This window comes from Pleurodeles waltl, chromosome 7 (genome assembly GCF_031143425.1).
Source record: "Pleurodeles waltl isolate 20211129_DDA chromosome 7, aPleWal1.hap1.20221129, whole genome shotgun sequence".
In the NCBI taxonomy this organism is placed as follows: domain Eukaryota; kingdom Metazoa; phylum Chordata; class Amphibia; order Caudata; family Salamandridae; genus Pleurodeles; species Pleurodeles waltl.
The window spans coordinates 253,467,099-253,481,517 of NC_090446.1; the positions used below are offsets into that span (position 1 = coordinate 253,467,099).

At 39.6% G+C, this 14,419-nt stretch overlaps 1 protein-coding gene across 6 annotated transcripts in view; it reads left to right on the forward strand.

Moving 5' to 3' along the window:
- The window catches only part of BCAS1 (brain enriched myelin associated protein 1), a 364,378-nt gene that overhangs the window by 329,498 nt on the left and 20,461 nt on the right, over positions 1-14,419 (forward strand). For 3 of the 6 annotated variants that reach the window (XM_069243618.1, XM_069243619.1, XM_069243623.1), the window contains 2 exons: positions 5,639-5,704; positions 9,678-9,980. The exons of 1 other annotated variant lie outside the window; for it this stretch is intronic. In XM_069243618.1, coding sequence (XP_069099719.1) covers positions 5,639-5,704; positions 9,678-9,980 — 369 coding nt within the window. The remainder of the gene's footprint in view (positions 1-5,638; positions 5,705-9,677; positions 9,981-14,419) is intronic. 2 more of the 6 variants (XM_069243621.1, XM_069243622.1) reach the window with 1 other exon arrangement.

Below are 14,419 nucleotides of genomic sequence, written 5' to 3' on the forward strand. Positions count from 1 at the left end.
CTCCCCCAGATGTTTAGTTCCAGAAGTGTCTGGGTCTGGTAGGTTTTTCATGATGGCAGTGTACAAAAGTCCAAAAAGTGCAGCCTCTCACCATTGCAAGTGGGCTGATATTGGGAGTTAGCTAAACTCTCTAGGCCCATATGCAAAATCAAAACCCAAAAAGGTCAAATGTCCGCTTGCTTGCCATTGAAATGAGATGCTTTACTCCGTGGGGTGGAAAGACTATTTCCCCCTTCAATTTGGGTGAGGGCCATAACCATGCCCATTCGACGCAGCCCCTGGGGACACAAAGACTGCTTATTTTTTTGGGTGGTTGTGGAGACATTGCAGTGCCCATTCTGGGCAGCCTCCATCCCTAGATGAATAACAAAAAATCCCTGGTGCCTAGTGGACTTTCTGCCCCATGAGGTGGTGGGCAGAACGGGTGCTATTGCCCCCATCTACCCCTCAGAGGGGTACATCAATTCATCAAAATTCCACCTGTAGCAAAAGTGACATCACAACCCATTTCATCTTTACTTCCACTCTCACACACAAGCTTACACAAACATGCATTCACTCATACACTCAATCTCTTTTACATAAGCACAGTCTCACCCGCAAGCATGCACACAACATACATTTAAAAGGGTTTTTTACTTACCTCATCTACCATAGACGGTCATGTTCCAGCTAACTGTACTCAATTTTTTATTACACTAATAGTCAATAATATTATTCACTATTTGTGTCATTTAAAAAAACTGATTGAAAACAAGGAAGTGGAGCCCCAAGCAACATCCATACCCCTAGATGTATACACACACTAAATACCTGGTTTCCAGTGAGTTTTCTGCAACCTGGGAGGGCAGAACAGGAGCTACTGCCCCAGCTGACCCCCAGGGGGGGGGTAGAAAGACTGAAAATGCCCCAAAAGACGGGGGAGCAAAAGACTTTGCCCAAGGGGCTGCTTCCCCCTCCCTAGCGCCTAGTGGGTGGATCCCTGCTTGGGGATCGCCCTCCCGTGGCTATCCCCAAGCAGGTATCTACTAGAGAGGGGTACCACTGGAAAGTGGCAATTCTTCACATTCCAATGATACCCCTCCCGTCTGCCTTGGTGCTCAGGGGGCCGAGACAGCCCCCTGAGCACTGAGGCAGTGAAAGTGAAATGACGTCAGTGCACCCTGTGAGATGATTGTCATTTCACTGAAACAAAAGAAACGTGGAAACTCTCCATCTTCCAAGGCAGTTTCTTTCTAAAAGAAATCCCCCTGGTGCCTGCATCAGAGAAATTTCAAGTGCCATGTGCGCGGACAGTCAGGAGCCGTTTGACACACATGAGCACTGTAGCGTTGGACGGCTCCCAGCCGTCCGACGCACCGAACCAGGAAATTGCCTGCTTGGCAAACTTTTTGTTCAGAGAAAACAAACTCACAAAGTGGGAGTCTGTTTTCTCTAAACAAAAAATGTGTTCCGGATGCACAGGGGCCTTTTTATCTCTGTGCCTGAGGCCATTTAACATTCGTCCTGCCAATTTCCATCATACCTACAATGGCAGAAACGGGCTGAGAAAATGACTAAAGGACTCACCTCCCACAATACAGAGAGGTGATGGAGTGACTGTCATTGTGACTCACAGGCCCTATGCTGGACAGATTACTGGGTCAGCATTTACTATCCAAGGAGCAAGTGGAAGCTCCACTGCTGGTATCCCTGTGGTTCTCACAACTCTAAATAGATTTGAAAAAACACTGATTTGGCAGGCTGAGGGGACCGCCATATTATGACTTTCATCACAGTCCACGAACCCTTAAATAAGGCCCTTTTGATGCATTACATTTAGAGTGTCATTGAAGCACTCAAACAGAAACCCTCCACAACGTTTTCATGGAAGACTATTATATCAAGTCTTATGATGACTGCAACTGCCAAGTCACATCTGACATCTGAATTTTATTGAACGAAGTAGTAGATTTCCAGAATATACATCTTCACACTCTGTTCATCCCTGTGGTGCTTCTATCTTGACCCCACCGTGTCTGAAGCTGGCTCTGTTCATGGTCTTAGGTTGACTGTATTTTCTAGATACATCATAGGGTAATGGTTCTCCAGCATTCCTTCAAATTGCAAGGTGACATTTCTCTGCATATTTCACAAAATATATTTGATAAAAAACTAACATAGTACCATTCTTTGTTGGAACTGCATTTATACTGTAGACTCACAATGGAAATCACAGAATCAGAGCATTATATTTCTTAAATTGGTTATGCTATGTTCATATCAATCTTCAAGTTTAATCTAAGGTGTTTTAGTTTTTGAGGGGAGGAAGTTTTTATTTGTAACTATTTGACCACATCTTTTTAAATGCTAAGACAGTTTTAAATGTAGGAAAACCTGAGCTTATCTCTTGGATTAATTGGACTGTGTAATAATTTGTGAAACCAACTTTTCCTGTCTTTTGAGTAGGCCCAAGGAAGAGGGAGTGACTGCCATTGTGACTCTAGTGGTTGGTACTGGCCTGTGGTTGGTACTTGTATGTAATGTAACCAAAGGTTTAGGCAGGACTACTGCAGTTTAATAGTTAATAACACATATTCCCATGCATCTGCCTAGCCTTAACAAAAGTGACATTTCACAGTTGTTACACTCAGACACTGTGTAAGGCTCGCTTGTCAGTCTGTTGATGGCGGAGCATCTTGTTATGATTCCATATTTGATAGAGGGTATTTTTAGTTATTGGCTTCAGACCGCTTCAGCTGTCTCATGCGAGCACTAATGAGATCATTGCAAGGCCACGGCATGTCACAGATGTTGAAACTGTGCCTTTATGTAATTGGTGATGTGGACAGATAATGTAATTCCTACAATCGTTTTCTACTTTACAGTGTCACATGCTTGGAATAATGGCATCACACTGTGCCTACGTGGTGTATTCAAGGCATTCATTCAATTCAAGCTAATTTGACGGGTAAAATGCAAGCTAGACATACTGGTGTTGCAAATGCTTTTTTATTGCAACCTTGAAGCCAAAAAGACGGTTTCACTTTTAAAATAGCCACCTGAAAAAAGGACAGAATCATCATGTTTGTTTTGTACTCACCGACAATGAATCAAAACAGTAGAAAGAACTTACTTTAGTATGCAAAAAAGTGTTGTTGTTTATGAGTAATATAATAGAAACAAATAAGATATCACTAGAAAAAACTGGAGTGCACCAGCGGAAATCCCATTTTCCAAATAACTAGCTAAGTGAAAAGAATGATATTAAGTACAAACCATAAAAATACGTTTGTAGTTTATTTGCTAAATTCGTGTACTTGAGGACAAAACTAACAATTGTAACTGAGAGATATCAGCGTGAGATCGGTTGTCTGGGAAAATATATGGTTGTACTGACAATAGCAAAAATATATTACACTACTTACCTACCTTGTATAATTTGCTTTCATGTTTTCAATCGATTATACAGTAGTTGGTACAGAGGTGCCATGAACCAACTCCCGTTGAAGGATAATGCACATTGTTATTACCCTGCTCATACAAGCATGGGGGCTTTAAGTAAAGCCCACCCACTTAAGTCAGCTATGAATACACACATGTGCATTCACGTATCTGCAGCCTACCTATGAAGTGGCATGCTTGACAAAAATGTTTTTGAGGACTAGCCTGCATCAAAAATCCTAGGATCAAGGCCTGATTTTATTGGAGGACCTGCCGGATTTTATATACTTAATTTTATAGTTGCTTCACTGTGCACAGTACACTAAGGTATCAAAGCGAGGTAAAAGTAGATGCAACACACAATTAGGCTGCTGTCCTAGTGGCAGAAAGATGTTTTTGAGGATGGAGATAAACAAGTGAATAGAGAACGCAGCGGGTACACAACGTAGAAGAACATTTCAGTGTGTGGGGCATAACAGAGAGAAATTGTAGAGGCAAGACTGCTTTCAGGGTGGGTAAGGAGCAGCAAGGAGAAGATAAGTGGTAGAGTGAAAGATAGGCATTGGAGTCTAAAAACAAGCAGAAGTGCATGAGTCAACTCAAATCCACCTACAAGCTGTTTAGTGGCCTTTGTGAAATACTCCAATGGTCCTCTTTTAATTTGCCACCGCAAATTACTGTGCATCAGTGAAAAATCATTATGGTTACAGATAACTGAATAACGTTTTACACAAAGGCTTAGGACAGGTATGGGGTGCGACTGAACATTTCATTCACCAGAGGCAGTCCAAATAGAATAGCCATGAGATGTATTTGTGGTAGTACGTGGAAAAACTGTGCAGCCTGTGACTGCATGCTGCATGATTTTTCCATTCAGCGGTTTAGGCTTTATGGTCCTCAACCCATCAATTTATGAAAATAATACTTTTAAAAGAACTTGAAATATTATAGGTTAGACCTGTGGAATGCAGTTATATTTACTCCCAAGATGCAACCAAAGCAGTGTGTCTTTGCATGTTTCACTAATAAAACTGGCATTTGCCCAATGCTTATTGCAATGGTTGAGAAAGGCTTTCACTTCTGAAATTTAGATGGTGCCAAAGTTGTTATACGTGATGAGCTTGCGGTCCTTCTGTGACAGCAAGTTGCAAATGTCCCACAAAACACCCCAGATGTCATGGTAGAATACTTTACCACCTCAATGTTAACCTCACTGGAAAAAACACAATAATCTGGTTGTAATTTGGACCTAACCAGTCATGGCTGGCCAGGGTTACGGGGGCAGGGCAGTGCACGCAGGGGTGGGGGATTTTAAAACTTAAATTAACTTAAAAAATAGATAAATAAATAAACTTACCACCACTCCGCTTCTCCCGAGCCGCCACTCCTCAGTCTTGCAGTGCAGGAAAAGGCTTCCATCCTGCCCTGCGGCCAATCCTGACACTGCTCAGAACAGCGTCAGGATTGGCTGAGAGCACCCTGGCTAGGCGCTCACAGGCAGACTGCGAGCATGTGCAGGCTTTCTCCAGCCCAGCAACACAGTGCCGGGCTGGAGAGAGCACACTGCGCAGGTGTGTTTGGCCAGCCCCAAACACTCATGCACTGTGAGGGGAGTGCACAGTGCACTCCCCTTGGTGCTCATCACCTCATGGCCCACCCCTTTCACAACAAAGGGATAATAAACATATTTTATTATCCCTTCATTGTGAAAGCTTTGCAGCTTCTGCTGCTGGTGGGGGAGGCGACACTCTTATGCCATAGCGGAGGAGCCACCACTGGAACTAACCATAAACTCTCATAGTAAACACAACAGGCTTAATGTAGTCAGAAAATATTTTTTTCAGGTTCCACTGGTAAATATAATGGTAAACCCATCCGATAAACAGTTCAGAGACACTTCCCATGTAGTTCTTGTCCGCTGGGGACAAGAAGCATATCATTCTAAGCTCTGCATTTTTTCAGATTGAATCAAATGCATACTTTGATTACTTTATGAATGTTTCATAAGGTATTGTGTTTTTGTTACATTGTTCTAGGTTCTGACAACGGTGTTTCTCAGCCCACTATGCATGAATTGAAATGATTTAACCACGTAATACACAATAATCACAAATACTCTACACCTAGAAGCTCGTTTTAAAGCTCGTAAATACCATTGTCTGATATTTATACTTAAATGGGTTCAGCTGAAAAAAGTAACAATTTGTTATTTTAGTCAGTGATTGGAGATGGAGGTAATGCGAATTCCGAGGAGATTAACCAGAAAGACCCCAAACAGCCAGTAAGTTCTCAGATTTATTCCCCAACTGGTGAAAGGTGATGGGCTGTACCCTCTCTGACTTGTAAAACTTCCCCTTTAAACAAGCAAAAAGCTATTTTCTTTCTTTGACAATCAGTATGTGTCTCCGAGTAACCAAAAGACAACATTTTGCTTGGTAAATGCAAAACGAATGAGCCACGTAGATTAGCCCAGATCAAGAATGGATCAAACGTCACATTAAAGATCTAGATTGCACTCAGGAATGAATTGTGATCATGTCTGCTCTACGGTCCTTGATCCATACTCCGAGCTGCAATTTGTCACATTGTGCTCTCCCAGCTTTAAACTCTGAAAGGCTTGAGTTACCTATCGCTTTCTCCTATCAATATTTCTCCTTGAAATTGTGATGACTGTCTTGCCATCTTCTTCCTTTGTTCCCCTTGCATGATTTCGCATGTGTTCATGTGCAGAACATTTGGACTCTCCATAAAACAGCTGAAATCACCTCATTCTCTGATGTGTAGCACACAAATTAACATTTTGTCTTTTGAAACGTTTGTTGAGAAATTGATGCCTGATTTATTTTTAGCAGTTTGTCCATGAAACATTTATTAAAGATTACCTGCATGCCCTGCTAACCGTCGCTTTCTAATGATTCAGGTGCTCCATGTTTACTTATGTGACAGGCATGGAAGGCAAAATAACACTGATTGCCACCGATGATGCAGCCAATGAGGCATCTGCAGTGCACCATTGTCCTAATTAAAAATAAATGTTGGAATTATTAAGCCAGACCTGATGTCATGTGTTTAAATTGGAAAACATTTGTGAAGGAACTAAGGGGGTTATTCTAACTTTGGAGGAGGTGTTAATCTGTCCCAAAAGTGACGGAAAAGTGACGGATTTACCACCAGCCGTATTACGAGTCCATTATATCCTATGGAACTCGTAATACGGCTGGTAGTATATCCGTCACTTTACCGTCACTTTTGGGACGGATTAACACTCCTCCAAAGTTAGAATAACCCCCTAAGAGCCTGACTTAAGAAAAGTGGTGCTGCATCCAATGTGCCGCCACTTTTCTTGTGCCCCCTTAGCAACTCCCTACCACCAGCATGTGTGCACCTTATTTAACATACGGCGCAACATGGTGCGGGTTAGGGACAATAGCATTGACATTTTTGATGCTATTAATGTACTGTGTAGAATTAGAGCCAACATTTTGCCGCTAATCCTGCACAGTATATAGGGGCTCATTGAAAGCAATGGTATGCCCCTTTTAATGCATACTCTGTGCAGGCATGAAAAGTAGCCGCAAAACATGATGATGTGGTATCCCTCACATTCCATTGCACAATTTTTGTGGTCCTAACAGGGGAACGCCCCCTTTACATACATTATGCTTGGCACAGGCATAATGTGGTGCAAAGGGCTACAAAGTGGTGCAATGCATGCATTCCACCACTTTGTAAATCTGGCGTGGCGATTCTGGCCCTCTTAAATCCGAGCCTTAATTATACAATGAGGTGCTTAATGCAAAAAATGGGTGATCACACATACAAACCATCTAGGCAGCCGACAAAGAAACACAAAAACTCACCTACACACACCCATTCATATACACCAAGGTGGCAGGTACTTATACAATTCCTTAACATTGTACTGCACTCATGAATCTAAACAGAAACATTAACATTTTGCAATTTTTAAATACTCCGACCAGTATTTGAAATGCTGCTATAAAAAGGAGAATCATTTAGCATTTATTAGTTCACAGAACAAGCCTACATGCAATTTTGGGTAAAGAAATATCAAAGTACCAGCTGTCATGGTTTAAGTGGAGTAGATCACTATATGAGAATCCCTTTTAAACTCGAAGAAAACATGCAAGATGTTCTACAGGTTTAAAGGTATAGTGACAATATTGACTGAAACACATTTTCCTCAAAATATGACATGTTTTACTAGAGCTGCCCTTGGTCTATGTACTTGGTTGCTCATTTGTCCATAACAATGACTGTACTACTGTGACAAACTTTGAAGGACAATACATTGATTTTATTGGTCTTAACCTCAAACTTGGGACCTATCACATACTGTTTTTCAATTACGACACTGGTACATGATGAGTGCTCCCGCCTTTTTGGATCTGAATTTATACCAGGTTTGGAATAAGACACTATCCTACTTTAAGCTTATCATAATCTTGGAATCAATGACCCAAAGTGATGGGGAGTCGTTTGATATAATAATAACAATAATTATAACAATCATAACAATAATAATAATAATAATAATAATAATAATAATAATAATAATAATAATAATAATAATAATAATAATAATAATAATAAAACAGGCACGTATAGTGCCGCTGTGGGAATGTATACACCAGCATCAAATCAAAGAAAAATAATTAAAAAGATACAGTTGTAATTATCTGCTTCAAAAAGTGACATTTAAAAATAAATCCTTATGATAGCCATCTGATGAACCTACATGACCCTTTTGTACAATTTAACTAAAACACAACATTCATAATGTGCCCTTTTCACTGCTAATGTCATCTAACAATATGATTTGGATACCACCTAGGTAAGAAAGGATATTATCAGGGACTTGCTACCTATTTAACCCAACAGTCACACTGTTCATGCAATACTTATCAGATAAATCATGTAGAGCTGTCTTGCAAATAACTATTAAGTAACACATTTGTACCAATGTTTTGAAAAAACGGGACTGAACATTCATTAATGGCTTGCTGAAGAACATTCTTCCCTATGTTATATAGCAAATAATGAAGATATTGAAAGAGCCAAAAGATGGACTCAGACTTTGAGCAAGGGCAGCTAAGATTACTGAAAGGCAATGTTGGCAAATCTTGCCCTGCGTGCTTACTGACAATGACAATGTTCAATTCTTTTCAACTCTGAAATTGAACAGGATCACATTACAATTTGATCTGAAGGAATCAGACACCATTGGTGTTAAATAGCATAGCTTTGGGTGCCAACACTTTTTACCAAAGTATTCTAGTAAACTCTTGCTTCTACCAATCTCCTACCTAGATCACCAAAATGTTGCCGTTCCCAAAACATGATTAAGTTGGCATCAGCAGCACGTGGAACCAAAATGTACAGTTTACTATGATTATGTGATCTCTAAAATTGGCAAATATAAAGAATAGCTTTTGGTAATTGCAAAATGACAAATTTAGTAGATGAAAGCGCGCGAAGTAAATTGACCATGACGTTTTCATGAGTGGAACAAATTTAAAAAAATTAATTGAGGGGATTTTCAAATGATTAATTCATCTAGGCCCCTTTAAAGACGTCAACTAATGCTGCTAAAATTTCAAGCCTAAATGCATAAAGCAATTTGTCTAGAATCAGACACTTTCGTATATATTGTCAAGTTTCAAATGAGAGTCCTCTAGTTTTTGTTGCATGGTTTATTTGTTAATCTTTTATCCTAGATGTTTGGGGTTGAATCTGTCATCACTATTTGACCACAATTCAATTTATATCTCACAACTCTGAGTAAGTCACTGAATCTCCTTGTGGCTTATGTTGAAGTAATGCAATTATGGTTGACACTGGCTGGAGGAGTTAATATACAGTGTCTGGAAAATCACTGCCATTTGTGAATTGAAACAACTTCTGAAACCCACAGAAGATTGGAAAGTTAACATAACTAGCCATTATACTGATCACGATTCACACAATGCACAGTTAAGAGAATTTCAAGAGCAGTGCTGACAAAAAAACATGTAATTGAACACCAGTACAGGTTAAGCATTTGCCACTGTCAAAGAGCATAAATGCTACTCTTGAGACTATTCCTTTACATGTCAAGAAGCATCGCAGAATCATTGTGTAGGGTATGTATTAAAAAAGCACATCCCTCGCTCACTTTATGTAATCTGGACCACTGTCTAATTTGGTATATTTTTCTGTGCAAATTAAATAACAGTGATTTTAACTTGCTTCAGACAGTAGATTCCACAGACGGCGTTGAGCCAAACCCACCTGAAAAATCAGTTGCTCCAGCTGCAGTGGAAGCTCAACCTGCAGCCCAAAAGATTAAAGATGTACCCAAGGAGAAGAAGACGACAGTCGATCCAAACAAGCAGAAAACCATCAAGCAGGAAACAAAAGAAAATCAAGAAGTTCTTTCCTCCCCACCACAGCAAGCTCCTGAATCTAGCATACTTCAGAATGGAAGCGGCAGCCCAAAGAATAGCCCAAAGAGGCTAGAGAAAAGGCAGTCAATTGGAGCTTTTTTCAAAGGCATTGTATGTTCATTTTAGTATTTTTTCCTAAATTTGAAAAACTTAAATCTTAGCTTTTTCTTTTACTAGCTCATCATATAATTTAACTATATCCACAGGTTAGCCATCTGTGTATCCATTAAGGAATGATTTAAAACACAAAATTACATATTTTATTATTTAAAGTGCAATCATTGGGGATGTCTATTTACAAATACATTTTCTGAAACATACTATATTATAGATCCAGTTTGAGTATCCCAGATATGAAATCTCTGGAGGATACATTTAAATATTCAGTGATAGAAGGATATTTTGTGTAATGAGACTGGGAACGGATGCTATACATTTCTGTCAGTATTGAAAAACAAGTTGTAGTTGTAGTTGTTCAGCAACACCTAACCAGGTATAACATGGCAAATCAGTAGTTAGGGTTAACACAAATGCATGGTTAGAGACCATGTCCTATAACTGTCTGGGTTAACACTTTCAACTTTTAATGTTCCCTGATGTTAGTAAAGTAGTTGGTCACTTTTTCTTTTATTAGTTGTAGTGAATAGATTGAGGACCACTCTCTCACTTTAAGGTTTTGTGTGCTCATACATAACTTTTTAGTAATCCACAGTTTACTATGGAAGTTCAGATTTAAGGTCATGGGCGTGGATATCAATAACAGGAAGTGTGTCCTTTCTTTAAAGCATATTATAGTCACAGCAGCTAAACATTAATAAGGGGCTTCGCTAACTCTAGAGTCACATTTGGCTCTTGATAATTGTATTGTGAGTTCAAATATAATAACTTTATTCTTCAGCCCCTCACACTTACTTTCTTCACCCCATCTCTGACGTGTAAACACCAGTTTTTCAAATCGCAATTCTATTTTCATAATTGTATAAACCTAACATTAGTTGTGATCTAGCACTGGTGTCAGCCTGCCAGTCGTCCAAACTCAGCGGCCTTACAGTGTCTGCAATTTGATGAACCTTAGCTTTTAAGCATTGGAAAATATGCAGCCACAATGTTATGTGGAAGACGACTACTTATTGGACACATTTATATCACTTCTTGAGATGGAATGGTGGCCTATATGTTGCCTATTCTTGTTCTTTGTCTACGCAGGTTTCGAGACGGTGAGCAAGGATTTTTAAATTCAGCTTTTTGAATCAATATCTCACATACTAAAAATCTCTAGGTTGGTATTGTTATTTGTGGTAGATTAATAGCAAAAGAATAAGAGTACTTTCTGCTAGTTCAATATGGGGGTGTCTCAAGAGCTTCTTTAAATTAATTTTCTTTTAAGATTTAGACAACGCCCCTCATGTACCCTTTCTGTGGACAGTGACCTATTATTAAATTCTACAGTGACAACAACAATATTACCAGTTTTCCTCCTTTTTAAGTGCAGCTGTGCTCCTCTTGGACTCTGAGTGAGGGATAACTACCTACAACTTAATTGTTATAAGAATGAAATCCTAGAATGTGACTACAAACTTGTGTGCAACAGAATTCTCCTACTTTTAATTACTTTTGAGAGGTGGTATCATTTAAAGGATCAATGAAAAACTTCAAATCTTATATGTATGTCATCCTCAGTTGCCATATCATAGTTGTGGTAAATCTTCTTTTCAGCAAGTGCACCTCCTTTTTCTGCACTGTGCGATGGTCAAAATGGTTTGTGGCAGTGCATTCATGGTTGTCTCTGATCACTGTGTGAAGCAGTCTTGCAGGATAGCAGTTTTGAAGATACATTTTAACCAAAACGTTTTCTCTCCAAATGTTATAAAGAACGCAATTCAGTGAATGTATTTCATCTAAAAATACTATTCTTTAAGTTTGCTTACTTGGACAAGTCCTTCTTTTCATTTTCTCCAGGCCCACACTAACTAAACTGTTGTCTCCCATCTTGTTCTTCTCTTTAATGGATGAAAAACACTTCAACCCTGGCTGTTCTCTGCCTTTCCCATTCCTATTGTATTCCTTCACCTTGTTTCTCTCTCCACCCATTCTGACTTCTCCATAATCATGCCTTTCATTTTTCTTTCTTCTGTATTTGTTTGCATGATGGACACTCAAAACAAACATCACCTTATCCTCAATACTCACCCCAGTTTTTCTCTTATTTTAATATGCCCTTCTACTAAAATCTCTGTTTGTATGAAACATGACCCATTTAGTTGCATGTGGTTTGTATTTGTACTTCCCTCCTCATCTACCCAGGTTCCCTTCCTTGCTCCATCATAAATCACATACTACAGATTGTACAGAGTAGGTTCTATTTATATTGTGTTTCTACTTTCCCATTTAGAATATTTAAAACATTTAAATGTTGTAAAGATTATTTTCATATAATAAAAATAAACCTCTTTCTTACTGTCAGTTCAGTCTTACATTTTAGAAGATAAAATAACAACATAGCACAATATGGACGTCCCACTTATTGTAGAGACAGCCATGTCTGAGAGAACAAATTCCCTCCTCAGGCCCTGTGCTCAAACCCCTACTATGCCTGCCTGTGGGCTGTGAGCAGTGGAGGGAAGGGTGGTGGCCCATGGAAAGTTTGGGCATGTCCTAGCCAGAAGCCATCCCCACTATTCATGATTGAACTCCATGAGCAGTGGGCGACTGGCTACCCATAGAGATGGGGGAGTTCAGCACAGGGCCTGGCCAGGGGTCAGTCCCTGCATCCAAACTACCACTGTACACAGCCGTAAGTTGTGCACAGTTGAGTTTGCAGAATATGATAAGAAAACCCATACATTCACTGACAAAAACAAAGCTTAAAGTAATATAATAATTACATATGGTAATAAAACCTTACTCTACATTAAGAAATCTCAGAAAAACACATTATAAAAGGGACATTATAGTTAATTGTTGAAATGTCATAAAATATAATGTTTAAAAACAAAAATTAACTGAAATTAACTGAAATCGTATTTTACTGAGCCAACCATAATTTGTGCAACATGTAATGCAAATCATCTCACATATTATATCCCTTGTGACATGTTAAATAACATCATTATCGACATGATTCCATGGAAAAAAGAACATTTAGAGGAATATGTTAAAAATGCAAATGGGACAGATAATTAAAATCTAAGATTATGGAATGTTTGCGCTGCCTTACAGTAATTTTTATGATGCTAAAGCAATGCTAACTTAACTCCATATTCATATTTTAATGCTAGACCTGTCTAGGGTCACAATATCTGAGTTACCGTCATTTTTTGGGAGCACCAACTTACCTTGTGCCATATTGCGACAATGATATGCAAGGTAGGCGTTCCCTTCCAAAAAATTACACCAGCCCCCAGCGCCATATTTACAGCCCGATGCAAAAACAACGCACACTAAGGAGACGGACCAGGAATTAAAGTGATGGTGGGTACAGTTCCTTAGAGAAATACAGTGCAAACACCATGGAGTTCACCATGGTGTCACTATTTTGGGCACATAGAGGCCCACCCCAACCCCCTGCATCACCACCACCCACACCACAGGGACACTACAAGTGGAGGGAGCACATCTCAAAACTGGACACTGGTCGCATATTGTGACCACTTTTTGCTACCAAATTCTTGATACGTCTAGCTCCAAGTTACATTTTCATCTCAGTAGTTTCTCACCAATTGGATGACCTGAGAAAATCAAACATGCTACAGTTATTCTAAAGGTTCTCCTGAACAGAGCGATAGTAACAGTTTTACCAATCTTCATTTTTATGTATTATAACTTATTTGAAGTTAGTTTAATCAGTTAGTAGTGATTATGCACTGGAAAAAAAATCTGGAAATTATAGGTCATGAGAAGGCATTGCCCTTAAATGGACTGATCCTATTTTAACAGTACAGGCGGCACAGTAACTCGGGGAGTAGTATTACCATTACTGCACTGTATTTCCATCCACATACTGGACCATTCCGAGTTTTGCTGCTGGACTGGGGAATAACATGCAGTAACCAATTTTTCCCTGTTGACTCCCCATTTTCATTGGAATTTCCGTGAGACACTTCAGCTACTTTCGGCTGTTGAAATGCCCAGGTATAACACTCAAGATTTGTAACTGCAATTGTAGAACATAGGGCAGTTTAAGAAAAGTGGTGATGCACCCATTGCAGATCCACTTTCCTTGCGCCATTTAGCACCCCCCTACCACCACCATTTGTGCGTCGTATTGAAAATACGGCGCACTATGGCGCAAGATAGGGGGAAATAGCATTAGAATTTTTTAATGCTATTGACATACTATTCAGGGTTAGCGCCAACAGTTTGTACATAAGAGTCCATTGTAAGCAATGGTGTGCCCGCTTTTAATGCCTGGTGTGGGCAGGCTTTATAAATGCCCAAAAAAATGGCGCACAGAAATCTTATAGATTACTTTGCACCATTTTTTCAGCCCTTCTTAAGAGAGAACGCCCCCCTTGCATACATTATGCCTGGTTCAGGCATAATGTGGTGCA